Below are 14,833 nucleotides of genomic sequence, written 5' to 3'. Positions count from 1 at the left end.
TTCATCAATTATGCCATATTATACATAAAATCAATTCTGCAATAATTCATCCTATATTTCTTTATCACATGTTGTTTTAAAACAATATTTATTCAGTATATTCTGAAAAGATGGGCAACAGGCTTTAAGCCTATAAATACCCTCTCTATACAACAGTTCAAGGTTACAATACAATGAATGGATATATCAGTTATACAATCTATATTGAAATACGAGTACTCACACACACATTCACGTACTCTCCCTCACATACAAAAGCATTACATGACTCGCACAGATCCAGATCAAAATAAGGAAATAGATATGTGTAAAGAAACAAGTATCACATGTTGACTCCTTTATTCCGAGGATTTCACTTCACTCATATGATATTTTTTCATGTTCCACGGCTGTGACGTCACAATTGGTTTGCGTAAAAAGAGGAAGAGTAGTGTACATTTTTATAAAGAAACTAAATACTTGTAAAACGTTGATAATTATGTATATTGATTGATTGATTGTAGGTTGTTTCACGTCCCACTCGAGAATTTTTCACTCATATTGAGTAGCCACTGCTTGCCCGTGGAGAGCTTCAAATTTTCTCTTATTCTCGGCACTTAGGACCTTTGAGCAGTGAGGGATCTTAATGATATCAATAAACATCTACTGCCACACGGGACTTCGGTTTACATGATCTCATCCGAAGAACAGGACTCCACGTTTCACAGTGAGATTCGAACACGCGACGTAAGGATCAATTGCTTAGTTCGCAACTCTAGAGCAGACGCTCTAACTACTACGCCACGCGGGCGACGGATGATAGGTTCCTATAAAACATATGTGAAAAAAATCTCCCTTGTGAGTTTCTATTCCCCTTGTAAAGCCTCGGAGATTAAAAAAATCCAAACTTTTTAGATAAAAATTAATTCCAACCAAAAACTAGGGGTACAATATATATTTTGTTATTGGCCATCTTACACTTAACTTTTTTGATTTTTAGGTTATTAAATGAATGATGGAAATATGTCCGTCTTTGAGAGATAAAGTGAACCGAGCTTTGAAATGAAATGATAATTTATCAAAATATTTTAGGTTATATTTTCGCTTTATCATAGATACCCATTTTATTTTTTTTTTAAAGTTTAAATACATCCTAGTTTTAATTATATATCCTCGTCATGTGATATGAAAATATTGCAACTATCAAGGGGTATTACAGGGCGGAAGTTTTTGGAGTCAATAAAAAAATACTTCCGCCTAGAAAGAAAGTCATTTAAACAAAGTGATGATACCCTGGTGCCATCATTACACATTAACATCAGACGAGTATGGTAAGTTGCCTTTGCTTAAGTTTCCAACTTGAAATTTAGTTTATCTAATTTATGATATTACACATTGATTTTACATGATCTAGTTTTTAAGTTTTATTAAACATCTTCATTTTTGAAGGTGTTTAAGAGTTTACTGATCGTTGTGTTTTCGGCGTGTGTTTGCTATGGCACCCTGTCTGATGTCTTTCTGGATGAGGAATGGGAGGATTTCAAACGTGTCCATGGAAAGGTCTACTCTCAGCTGGAGGAACCAGAAAGGTTCGAGGATATCAATCTTTGTTAGGTTTCTTTCACACAGAAAAAAAACTTATGATGCTATTCTTATTGGAATATCGTTATTTTTCATTTTAAGATGTTCATTTTCTTAATTACAGGCACTTTTCATTTTATTTTTGCTGTGTTAAAAATTTTGTTTTCCTTAGAAAGTTGATTTGGAGACAGAACCTTGATTTCATCAATAAACACAACATAGAGGCCGACTTGGGACACCATAGCTATCGGCTGGGAATGAATAAATATGGTGATATGGTAAGATGTATTTTTGTTTTTGACTCGTTTTACATCCAAAAGTACATTTTGTGGGATTTATTAACTTTGAATAGTAATACATATATATTTTTATAAACTGTAAAGACAGTATATTTTTCAATAGTTAACTTTTAATTAAACTTTGTTCTAAGAGAAATAATGAGTACTTCACCATCTATGATAAAAATTATTTATATTGCATTACTGAAATTTTAGTACAGAGACTTAATAAACCAATTGCAATTCACATGAATACAACATGCACAACTTTAATTTCAAATGAAATTCATGAAAATTTTACGAGAAATCTTGTGATAGCTAATTTTACATAACTGCACTTCTAAAGTTATTTTCACTTTCAGTGTACTCTTGAGTAAAATTCACCTTGAGAAATTTTATTGATTTTCGTTTTATATTTTTTTTCATATAAAATATAAATAAAAAATCCCATCACGCGCGTCTCATTAGCATCACATGAGTATGTGAGAAAACTATTACAAAGTCCAAATCTTGTTTGATAAAGATTGCTACAAGGAACATTCACGTAGCGATATTTCCTTAATCAATATATTGATACTTTTACAAAGTCTAGATGCTTCAAAAACAGGAACATTACAACACTTTATCAATATCTGTATAATCTATAATGAAGTTTTTAAAAATGCAAATTTCAAGATGAACTTGCAAAAAAATGCTGTAAGGTATTAGTATAAAGTTTTATTATTTTTTTTATTAATACTGTATCATGTTGCTTTTTTTTTTATCTTTTAAATCCATATACCAACATTATCTCAATGTTTAAATATAACTGAATTAGTATTTAAAAATAAATATAAAATCGATCCAAAGTTGGTAGAAGAAAAGGAATATTTGTTCTTGTGTGAAATGCTAAAGATATTTACATAAGACATTTCAAGAACAAATTTATCTACACTATACCTATATCATTCAACAAGAATGAGTTATATATTAATTCAAGACGATTTTCTTATAGCCATTTTGAATGGTAAAGGTTTCAGTTTCATGATACTTTTTAACCCAACAATTTTCAGTTTCCCCGTGTTGGAAATCAAATATGTCACTTATCACCATTTGCAAATATATCTGTACAGATTTTTACGGTACTTGTATGATATTGTTGACTGCTATCTTATAGCTCTAAATAAAGATAAAACACTTAAATATTTAAATAAATGATTGATTTCATATGGGCTTTCCAACCACTGGATCGTTCTTGTGTGAAATGCTAAAAATATTTTGACATAAAATCATTAGATCGATAGAACAACTATTCGTTGCATCTACACTCCTACCATAGGAAGTATTTCATTTTAAACAAAAATGTGAAATAATACCAAAATTGCTTTGAATGCTCTATATAATAATTAATGCAAAAATAAGCCATTTCTGCTACTTCCGGTTTTACCGGAAGTTTGTATTAGACGAGACGGAAAATTCAGCCATTTTGAAAAAATGGTGCCAAAAATACGGTTTCCGTTTCATGAATGGCACGTACCTTTCTACCACCCAACAATTTGCTTCTTTGACCTATTACACCGTAGAGATATAAAAAAAACAATTGGAGAACAAAGGGGCCATGTTTTTCACTCCTGTTAAAGACCAGGTTTACTGTTTTTGTTCTATATGTTTTCACAAAATATTTCCATATAAAAAGATATTGTAGAACAGTTGTTAAAAATTGTAAATTCGCGATATTTTTCGGGCCATGCAGATGTGCCGACGTGCGGCACTTCTAAAGAAATCCTTATACAAATCTATAGACGTTGGTCTCTCATACGGAAAGTTTATGTTTCTATCTTGAGCCATTGTTGAGAAAACTGCTGGACAATATGACCATCAAAACTCACTAAATCGAAAAAAATCATAATTCTGGAAATTTGGTCATCAAATTAAAAAAAAACGCCTTAAGTTCTATAATTTGTCATCAAATTGCTGAAAGTTTCATGAACATATCGGTAAAATGCCCAAGTTTACGTTTTAGAAATCGCCTGCACAAAATCGGTTAGAATAGATAATAAGTAAAGTTGAAAAGAAACAACAGAATAATCAAAGATAACGGAGGTCTTCCGTTGAACAATTAATTAGTACCCGGTATATGATTTAAAAAAAAAAACGCCATAATTCTTGCAAATTTGTCTTAACTAATGTTATCCTACAGAACAATTCCCTTGAATTGTATAAATTGAATTTATCATTAATCTTCTATGAAGTGCTCATTCATAACATATAAAATGCCTCAAAGTTTTGTTTTTAATTTAAATGAAGCTTCTTGTAATTTAGAAAGCCATGGATGTCAAGGGGGGTTACCAGAAAAAGCCTTCAAATACATCAAAGATAACGGAGGAATTGATACAGAAGAGTCCTACCCGTATGTTGGCAAGGTATGTTATTCTATTACTCTACACTTATTATATTATGATATAATAATATCAATAATATTTATGATGAAAGATATGCTAGTATATAAAAAACTATTTATTTTTAAAATATTTGAAATGCGAAAATAGATGAGAGAAATTATTAATTTTGTAAAGATTTACTTGCTTAGACAATATTTAATTCATCATTCATTGTTTAAGGATGAATTCAAATGCAAGTACAGGCCATCCGGAGTTGGGGCTAAATGTACAGGTATGGTACATATTCCCTCTGGAGACGAACTAAAGCTTCAGAAGGCAGTGGCTAGTGTTGGCCCGATCTCGGTTGCTATTGACGCCAGTGTGAAGACGTTCCATTTGTATAAGGAGGGTGTTTACAATGAAAAGAGATGTAGAACACGCAACCTTGACCACGCCGTGTTGGTTGTTGGGTACGGTGTGTATCAAGGACAGGACTACTGGCTTGTGAAAAACAGGTTAGTATTAGACGTCATTTACGACTTTTTGATATATTTATACATGTTCAATCGAGACAAATGAGAAAAGAGAACATACAAAAATAATTCACAAGATTAGACAGGTTGTCATTCAAAAGAGCCAACGCATAATACTTTAAGCATTGGTCATTTAAGCATTATTTTATTCAATATGAAAAAAGTTTTGATGATTTTTAAGGAGATCGGGTTTATAAACTCAATATATTTCAGCTGGAGCAAATCTTGGGGGATGGATGGCTACATAATGATGTCCAGGAATAAGGACAACCAGTGTGGAATCGCAAGTGAAGCCCTGTATCCCACGGTTTAATTGACAACATGCTCACTTCGAGTTCACGCATGTTGGAATAAGGATAATTAAACTAAAGAATTTTCTTACCCACCCACCCACCAATGTCACTTGCTTTTAAGATTTAACTCACATTACTAGTATTTTCTGGTTTTCTTTTTATGTACACCAACTGTTATTCGTCTCATTTTCTATTCGCGATTTGGCATATTAAAATCAATCAGCGACGCAAAAGTTTTGCAACGTTAGTAACATTTTCTATAAATACACAGTAATATAAATGATTTTTGATGATAAATATTCGTGAGCATAAGATTGTAAAACACGTTGATGTTTATTTTACGCAAATAAAAAAATTGTTTTACGACTTTACTTTTGAAACCTGGTCTTTTTTCTTTTGATTTGATTTTGCATTTTGTATTTTATTTACTGCACAAAACGTAGAGTTTTTTTATTTGTTTGGAATTTTAATGTTATTGTGTTTGCTTTGCTTTCTTAAAAGTATTGTGTTCACAGGGATTTGGAAATACGCAGATGCGGGCTATTTTTTGTTTCGGATCAAATTCAAAATTCTCTTCTTTGATCCTTTTAAATCCATGATACTTTGTTCTCTAATGCCACTAGTTGACATTTTATTGACCAATTTATCTCAAAGGATTTTTTATTCCATACAATCCATAGGAAACTGCTGGTATAAAATACTGCACAAAAATTATTTCAACATGTTATTTTCCTGTTTTCATCAAAGCACAGCCAAAGTTAACAGGAACAAGATCTAGAAATAACAAGAATACCATCACTGACACAAGAACGGCCACACCAACGCTTCCAATGCTCTTTGAAGAGACCCTCGAGTCGTAAGCGCTCGTGAGCTGTCGAATTGCAGACGACAATGTTTTGGTGTCGACAGTCAGATTACTTTTTATTTGTAATAATAACTCCTGTAATTCCTCTGTAGTAATATTTGTTCTATTTCCATAACATAGACAACCACAAGATACATCAGAAATGGTTGTGCTGCTGTAAAGCATTGTTGTCGCGGCAGTCTGTTTTGTTGTTTGAGCTTCAGTAAATGTTGTGCCATCTCCACTGTGGGTCAAAGCATCAGACGACAAGGCAGCTGTTTGTGTTAGAACATGAGTTGTAACAATGTTGTTGGAAGTTGTTTGAGTAGTAACTGCTGTCGAATCAGATATGTCTGATGTTATTTGTGTGGTTCCTGGTGTTGCTTGGTTGGCGCCTGGTGTTGTTTGAGTGGTGACTTGTATTTGTATGGTACCTGGAGTTGTTTGAGTGGTGACTTGTATTTGTGTGGTACCTGGAGTTGTTTGTGTGGTACCTGGAGTTGTTTGGGTGGTGACTTGTATTTGTGTGGTACCTGGAGCTGTTTGTGTGGTACCTGGAGTTGTTTGGGTGGCGCCCGGTGTGGTTTGAGTGGTGACTTGTGTTGATTGAGATGTGTCTGATGTGGCTTCTGTTGTCATTTGTGATGTAATGACAGTAGTTACTTGTTCTGTAGTTGAATCTATATAAAGAATTGCCAACGATTACCGTAACGTCAGTTGTTATATGTGTTATTTAACCCTCTTACTGATAATAACAAATTTAACTCATAATGTCAGATGAATTAACTACATCATAGTATATGTTAATAATGCTGATAGATGCTTAATTTTGTTGATATCATCAGTATTTAACTAAAGTATTTGAAATAACATCTGTGTCACATTTATAGCATCATAGAGGTAATAATGCATCGAAGGTTGGTCAAGATAACATCAAATTGTTTCTGTAGAAAAAATCATATACTAGTTTTATTGTATGTGGGTTTTTTTTTTATAGAAAAAGAAGCATAGATATTATAAATGACTCACCAAGCGTATTGAAGAGATCGGTGTCTTGGCAATACGTAACAGCAGGTAGACTGCAGTCTAGTCCATACCATCGATCAAAACCTACTCCGTTGGCAGCATAAACTGCACAATCTTCCCAGCTGTGTGGTTCATCTATGGATCAAAACATCCAATATATCATAGTTAAGTGAGGTTTTAAATCTTATGAAGTATTTTATTTATCAATAATAATATAATATTATTGACAATACCATTCTCCCATCCTGTGTAGTTAGCTTGGTATCCAGATTCCCAGACGAAATTCGAGTTCTCTAATTTGTATCCTATCCAAATCTTCTTATACATTTCATACCTTCAAAAAGGGTATTGACAGTATGGAATTCTTCAGTTGTGAATTAAAATATATGTGTAAAGGCCATCTATCATACATTAACATTTTATCTCTTTGAGTGATGCTTAGTCAAATTGACCTTAAGTAAGATTATCAAGATTTAAACAATGGTTTTAAATAAAAAGTAAGTTTAGAATTTTGATGAAAATATTTACAAACTGAAGAAAAACACGATTAAGGACACGACTGAAGGATTTAATTGAGTTTTTTTCACTATTCTGTTGGAAGGGTTTTTTCGACGAATAGAGCAATAAACAACAATAAACAATGATAATATAAAAGAAAACAATTTAATGATGTCTATATGGACACGTCTATTATTACATATGAGGACTCACTGCTTACTTATTGAGATACCAGCTGAAGAACATATCCTCGTGTGGGTCCTTGGGCATCAGAATGTAAGAACCATTGCTGTTACAGATGTCCACGCTCTGATTGTAAGTGTAGGAATCACCAAAGGCTTTATAGCAAACAGATCCCCCAGGAGCGTGAGCCCAGCCCATTGGACAAGCTTACAGAGAAGAAAATGTACAAATACAAAACATGTCTAGATATCAAGAAATATTAAGAAAAAAAATCACTAAAATTCAAAGTATTTATGATTTGATAAAATAAAAATATGGAGATAACAAACAGATATCAAGCTCAAAAATCTTTTGGAAGGATACAAATATGGAGCACGAAATACATTGATCACTGAAAGCATCAGAGGTTTAGATCAGATGTCATTTAGGGGATAGCATCCTCTCTCAACCGATAATACATTCTGTACACTCCTTTGCACGATCGAAAATGCAGTATATAGATTGATTGATTGTATATTGTTTAACGTCCCTTTAACTTTGACCTTTACTCGGCACTCAGGGCCATTGAGCAGTGAGGGATTTTTATCGTGCCAACGCCTGCCGCTGACACGGGGCCTCGGTTTTTAAGGTCTCATCCGAAGGACCCGCAACTTTCACTTCAAAGTGCCGAGCGCATGGCGAAGGAACAGTTGCTACCCACTTTTTTTTTATCGATTTAGGTCAGTCGCGGCCGAGATACGAACTCACGACCTTCCGATCACGGAGGCAGTATATAGAAAAATCCGTAGAAAAATCAGTATGGTAGTACTGGCCTAAAAGTAAGGATGAATACTACGGTAAGCATTGGGGATTATGATAAATTGTAATTAATGATAAGGACATTGTATTGACCATGGAAAGTGCCAAATGTCCATTTTAAACGAAACTGTTGATATTTGTGTTTCATCAGTCTGGTTACTCGAGAGACTTAATCATACCCAGCTAGATCTCAGATTCCACGTCTTGACGGAAAAAATATATCTGTTCATTTTTCCTTGATTGGAGGGGAAAATAACATTGATCTGGCATGATAAGAAATTGACAATAACCTCGATATATGGTATTTGACTAATTTTGAATATATATAATAATAAGAACTTCTTTAAAATGATTAGAAAAAAGAATTAGACATGAACCAGTTTTTTTAAATATGCCAATAATTGCATAATGTGCGAGAAATATTTTTAGGGACATCGAGTACACCGCAAACTAAAACGTAATAATTTTTATAAGGATAGTAATTTTGACAGGAGAAAATTAAGAATTTTATATTGGAACTTAATGATTGTTTAGTCTTTTGTGCATAAAAAATGCATTTCAGAACGATTAATTTTCCCTAACTTCCCATTTATTATTATTATTTGGGGGGTGGGGGTGGGTTGGAGGTGACACAAGTCTTTATCCTTGTCATCAAATACAATTCATCATCGAGTTAAATGCCCACTGACGTCCTTCATACTAATTGTTAGTCCATAATTTATACATTGAATGATGACGACGGATTTTCCGTTATTTTCTGATCATGTCAAGGAGAACACGGTGGTGTGACCGGTCGGCAGGGAATGCTCACACCTCCATGGCGCCTGATCCCATCTTCGATGTTTTGGAGGTCCATGTTGTCTCAGCTCCTATTTTGTTTTATGGACATTTGATCTTGAATTCTGTTCGTTACCTCCATACGTTTCATTTTGAAATCCTGAGTAGAAATGTCATTTTTGTGTGGATGTGGGAAAATACATGCGCGATCTAAAGGGGGGTTGGTGTCAGCCCCCCCCCCTGGAATTTACAAGGTTAAAAAATGTATATACTAAAGCAAGAAAAAAGTTACCATGGACCCCCCTTGGAAAAAGCAGACCCCCCTGGCAAATGCTATTATGTGTGAAATGGGTATGGAAAGTGAAAGATTTGAGGTAATATAAGTCATAGACTACACCCCCCCCCTCCCCCCACCACCACCACCACCACGAAATAGGTTTTTGTCGTTCGGGCGATTTTTTTTTCAAGAAATTTCCGGGATTGGATTTTTTTGGGACTAGGTTGGATCCCCCCTGGATAAAAATTCTGGATCTGCGCCTGGGAAAGAGAGTGAGGGAATGGATTTGACCAATGTTTTTAAGTGTGTATATTAAATTTTTTTCATAAATAAAGTAAAGTTGTGTAAAATTGTGGTACTTTTATAAACTTTAGATCATCTCCCCTTAAATATAAAAGAAAATAATTTAAATTTACGATCTATTTTGATAAAATGGGATCAAAGAACATAAGATTTCACGCTGTAACTGGAATGAATAAACTTGGCTTCGTTCATATTTCTAGTATCAGAAATTCGATACAAAAACAAAGGGCAAACAATTTTTATGAAAACCTTATGAAAGATTATATAAAAATGGCATTATAACGACTATAGAATTTACGAAATGAAAAGTTCTTAAAATCCCTGTAACTTCAATTTATCTGTCAACGTCACCGCTCGGTTTAATAAAACTGGACTGTACCTAGAGCATGTGTTTGAGTATCCATTACGGTTGAAGAGATAAACGCTATGTACGTATAGGATGGTTAGTTTAAACAATAAAATGCTTTATTTGTTTGTTATTACTGGAATTAACGGAAGCAGCTGTTGCAGAAAAAAAATACATAACCCGCGTAAGATTATACATGTATTTATATCTAATTAAATATAAGATTAATTATTGTATTAATGATGCGAACGTATTAACACGTTACATTGATGGAACAGCCACTGCTCAAGAAATCTGTACAGGCGACATGCCTAATGTAGTTCATGCAGTGATTAACGCAATGGGTTTTCTTAAGAAATAAAGGAGAAGATATTCAGTGGATGTAAATATAATTGAATAATAGCCATATGACTGTATTCTTTTTACGATTTATAGAAAAAAAACCCACTTGTAATAATAGTATTTAATTACGAGGAACTGCACTGAAGATCAAAATGTGCCCCTTCCAATTTGAACAACATATCTTTAATGATACTTACAATGCTGTACCATGGTTTTCTGACAAATATATTGATATTGACTATTACAGTTTGCAGTCTTGAATTTGTAGCTGCCAGCTGCAGCCGTCATGTATGCACAAATGTCGGCCGTAGGAGATGCTGGAAAACCTGAAAAAATGAATTTATTTTACAATATTTATTATGAAATGAAAAGAAAAACATGCAGTAGAATAGAAATTTTGAAATTATTGATTGCAGCTGTATATTTCTAAGGGAATATATATTATATATCTGCAGAATAATACAGAGATATTGCAAATCTGAAAATGATAAAGGATTATTGTAATATCTAAATTTCGTATCACATATCAACACTACCACATAAGTTTCCTACACACAGTATTAAAAGGATAGGACAGAACTTCCTCATAAGGCACACGTTTCATGCAAATCTTCACATTTTTTCCAGTGACTATCAATCGCGATTGCACATAAAATACTGTATTACGTCACCATTATCCCATAAATCCCATGATGGCATCGTCGGTTTAAATGGAAAACCATCTGCAAAGGTCCATGGTTCTATTGAGGATCTTTTGACAAGCCCTACCCATACATATTCATTGAGTGACCTATGGACGAAATAAAGATTCTGATGAGAGATTTGTCAAAGCCATTGACAAAATAAAAAATTGCAGATTTTAACTGTGATGATTTTAAAGTAATTTGTATTTGCAGACTATCTAAGATATAATCAAGGACTTCATGGCAAAATCAAAGTTAAATTGTATATGTGGTGTGCAAAAATATTAGAGCAAACCAAAATTAAGCAAACAATAGAGCTTTTATTTCTCTATGATTTGACAGTATTTTTTTTTATTAGAGATTTTTTGAGAGACAAAATGGTCTGGGCTATTTGTACAGAAGGGTACTAGTACGAGGGGTTATCAAAAAGTTCGTGGACTGAGGCTATAAAATTAGTACTATGTAGTCTTTGCTTTCAAAATTTATAAGGAACATAAAACAACAAAAAATAAAGAAATGTTGAAAATTTTAGCTTGATACGTTCATTATTTGCCAAATTATTATAAAATAAAAATGACATTATATGATCACCCGGCGCTGTCGCCGTTTAATTTCGTGATGTCCGTCAACGTCATTGTTTTTCAATGTCTGCTTTTTCTACCTCATATACTTAATTTGATGAGATTCCGTGGAGCTGAGAAAGGACTTAAACCCGCCTTGTTTATATGACTTAACAATGCCACGAACAATGGTTTTCCAGGAATATAAAAATTCAAGTGGATTTATACATTCGGAGAGGTTCCTCGCTTGATTGAGCCAGCTTATTTTGCTTTTTGGAGTTCAATACCTACAACACATGATCAACGTCGTTATTTGACGTGATTGATTTTTCACACCTTGACTAAAAATCGACATTAACTGTGCATCCATTTTCTCTCTGAATCTATTCTGACATTAAAAGACAAGTACTCTGGATGCATATTATTTCTCTGTAGCCATTTTAAACATTTCTTAGATCTATAACAGTTTTTTTCAGGGGTAAACTATATCAAATGTTGGATAAGGAAACCCGTCCGCCATTTTGACGTCACTTTCAGGGCCTTATTTGTTTGGACACTCCATGTAAAATTTAGGATAAAATTTCATAGAACATCCAGAATGAAGTGAAAATGCCATATTGTATGGAACAATTGTGTCCCAACACATACCTGAATTAATGGCGTATTTAGATGTCAAATGTTCATATCAAAGGAATTTTTCTTAGTTAAACATAGGTTGCAAAACGTCGTATTCGAGGTTGCGCCGCTTGGACATACCGTTGCTTACAAAAACATAACTAATTTATTAAAAAATAAAACTTATGATGTATGGTATATTCTTTAGGTAGAAAAGATTATGCTTACTAGATATTTTAAAATTCATTGATGTACCTAAAGCGGTTTTAATTTTATGGCGCTAGTCCACGAACTTTTTGATAACCCCTCGTACTTCTTAGTTATCTTGTTGAGAAAGATTTACGGAATTTCTGAAATTACTCGTCATCCAAAATATTCAAATTTTGAACAAATCTAAAGCTAAAGTGAAATGAAATGATAGGAATACCTAGTTGTGATGACTATTCTATCTTAAAATTAAATGCATAACGTCTTCATGAAATTGGAGAAATTATATGTAGTCATAGCAGAATGAAATTTCCATTTTATTTTAAACATATCGGTCAATATGTGAAAATACCACATATTATATTAACAAACAATATTGTATAAACCACAGAATTTGTGAAATGTTGACTTAAAACTAGATTGTGAGATTGTAGATTCCATTGTCTCACCAACTGATTTCTTTATATTTAGATAATACTACTATACCCTATCACATTGTTGGCGAGAAACTCAACTTCAGAAGAATTTTTAGGAGTGGCTAGTATGGCTTCTTCATGGAAACAATCGTCAGTGGCGGATTTATGGTCTGTTATTGAAGTATAGTATTTGAAACATAGTCCTCTGTCTTCTTTTGGCGTCCAACCAGCAGGACAACTTGCACCTAAAAATATAAAACAATATCACTAGACATAAGTGCACCCTGAGGTGCTAAAACAGTATCACTGGACAAATAGGCATATTAAGATATAAAAAAATAACACTGAACAACTGGACATCTAAAGATAAAAACAATATCATATGACACATAGGCGTCTAAAGAAAAGTCCAATGTATCAAAGTTCGAAAGTTGTGTAAAATTAAATTTACATATTTTTAATATACCATTTATAAGAGGGATGCTTAATTCTTAGTGCTTTTGAAAACTTCATTAATAATTTTTACCTATTTTTTTAATCGTGAATATACACAACAATTATTTGTGGGAAAATCGATCTCAATTTTTAAAATTAATTTGATATTTGGGTTCACTTACCGCTAACTTTGGCCAAATGTAGAACAAGAAGAAATAGTGTCTTTGTATTTTTATTCATGTTTTGTTGTTTGTTGGCTTAATGTTCTCAGTATGGAGGCACCTGCTTCTAAACTATCGAAGTACATGTAAGTTGCAAAAGGTAACCAATTACTTAACACAAAGACAAGAAATACTCTTGTTGTGTCAATTTTATTCATCAAATGAAATATAGATTTAGATAACGAACAAATTGAAGCTTTAAAGTCTATTAAAACAAAACAAATCAAGAGCAGAGCAAACACAGACCTCTAACACATCAGATAGTAAATAATATATAAATCGATACATTGGATGGTGTACGTTTTTGACTGATTTTTCCTTTTAAAAAATAAAACTGCCACATATTTAAAAGCTAAAATATTCAGAAGAAATTGCGAGCATTCTTTTCTGTTTAAATTTGGCAATATGTGATTTTTATGCATTTCATCCTCCATAATTTCAAGAAGGACTTGTTTTCTGCCCTGTTCACATAATTGCATTGTTGTCTGAAGGTTTTAGCGACTGGTAACAATTCTCTTTTTCATTTTTACTTCATTGATTTTGTTTTTAAAGTTTGCCGGTAAAACATGAGTTTCATTTCTTTGATTCTGATAAAGAAATTAAAAATACATTCGACAAAAATAGATTAATTTGAAAACGCACGAACAAAATCAAAATTAGGGCTAAACAAGCAATTTAAAAGAATTGTGCTCTCATGATTTCGTTGTCTTAGTGGATGGGTTGCATTAAAAATGGCATATTGCGTGAAATATAAGCAACCTACGAGGTGTGATCAAAAAGTTCGCAAACTATCTCTATATCTGCAAAACCACAATTCAGATTAGAATGAAATTCGGTACACACATAGCCATACACAAGGTCTATAAATAGCATATGCTGAATAAAGTTTCTCTCCTTGTTTGTGACGTCACAATGTGAAAATGACGTCACTATTTAGGTCACTTGTGACGAAAAATTGTTGTCTCAGTCGAACTCGTTCAACAAACGACTGTACAATTTATTGTAATATCTTAGAAATCCCTCTACAGTATCAGATAATAATTTGTACACAGTTTATTGAGATAAATGAGTTCCTATAAATTCAATTAATGATTGGATTAATCGGTTTAGTGAAGGAAGGCTGATGGTTAAAAATGATACTTGTCATCTTGCCCAGTCAAAGCAAGTTTGAAAAGATATGTATTTTTAATTAAGCAATTTGCTATCAAAGACCTCCAATTAGCACTTTGAAAAATAGTTGAATATTTGAACAATGATATAAGTATTAAATACCTAGAT

The 14,833-nt window shown here is 32.9% G+C and overlaps 2 protein-coding genes across 2 annotated transcripts; one reads left to right on the top strand and one right to left on the bottom strand.

Moving 5' to 3' along the window:
• The first annotated feature begins 1,174 nt into the window (after positions 1–1,174).
• Positions 1,175–5,395, top strand: LOC134238249 (cathepsin K-like). Its single transcript, XM_062720369.1, has 6 exons — positions 1,175–1,310; positions 1,429–1,568; positions 1,733–1,913; positions 4,061–4,240; positions 4,439–4,713; positions 4,945–5,395. The coding sequence occupies exons 1-6, from the start codon at positions 1,308–1,310 to the stop codon at positions 5,042–5,044; spliced, it is 879 nt and encodes a 292-aa protein (XP_062576353.1). The 5' UTR covers positions 1,175–1,307; the 3' UTR covers positions 5,045–5,395.
• Positions 5,396–5,695: 300 nt separating this feature from the next.
• LOC134238247 (uncharacterized) lies at positions 5,696–13,574 on the bottom strand. The gene is made up of 8 exons (XM_062720368.1): positions 13,517–13,574; positions 12,970–13,144; positions 11,090–11,208; positions 10,616–10,744; positions 7,613–7,781; positions 7,128–7,228; positions 6,898–7,029; positions 5,696–6,548 (listed from the first exon to the last, which is right to left on the bottom strand). The coding sequence occupies exons 1-8, from the start codon at positions 13,572–13,574 to the stop codon at positions 5,749–5,751; spliced, it is 1,683 nt and encodes a 560-aa protein (XP_062576352.1). The 3' UTR covers positions 5,696–5,748.
• Positions 13,575–14,833: the final 1,259 nt, after the last annotated feature.

This window comes from Saccostrea cucullata, unplaced genomic scaffold (assembly GCF_032062105.1).
Source record: "Saccostrea cucullata isolate Sc308-1 unplaced genomic scaffold, CSIRO_AGI_Scuc_v1 ctg570, whole genome shotgun sequence".
Lineage (NCBI taxonomy): Eukaryota > Metazoa > Mollusca > Bivalvia > Ostreida > Ostreidae > Saccostrea > Saccostrea cuccullata.
This window is presented reverse-complemented; position numbering and strand designations above follow the sequence as displayed.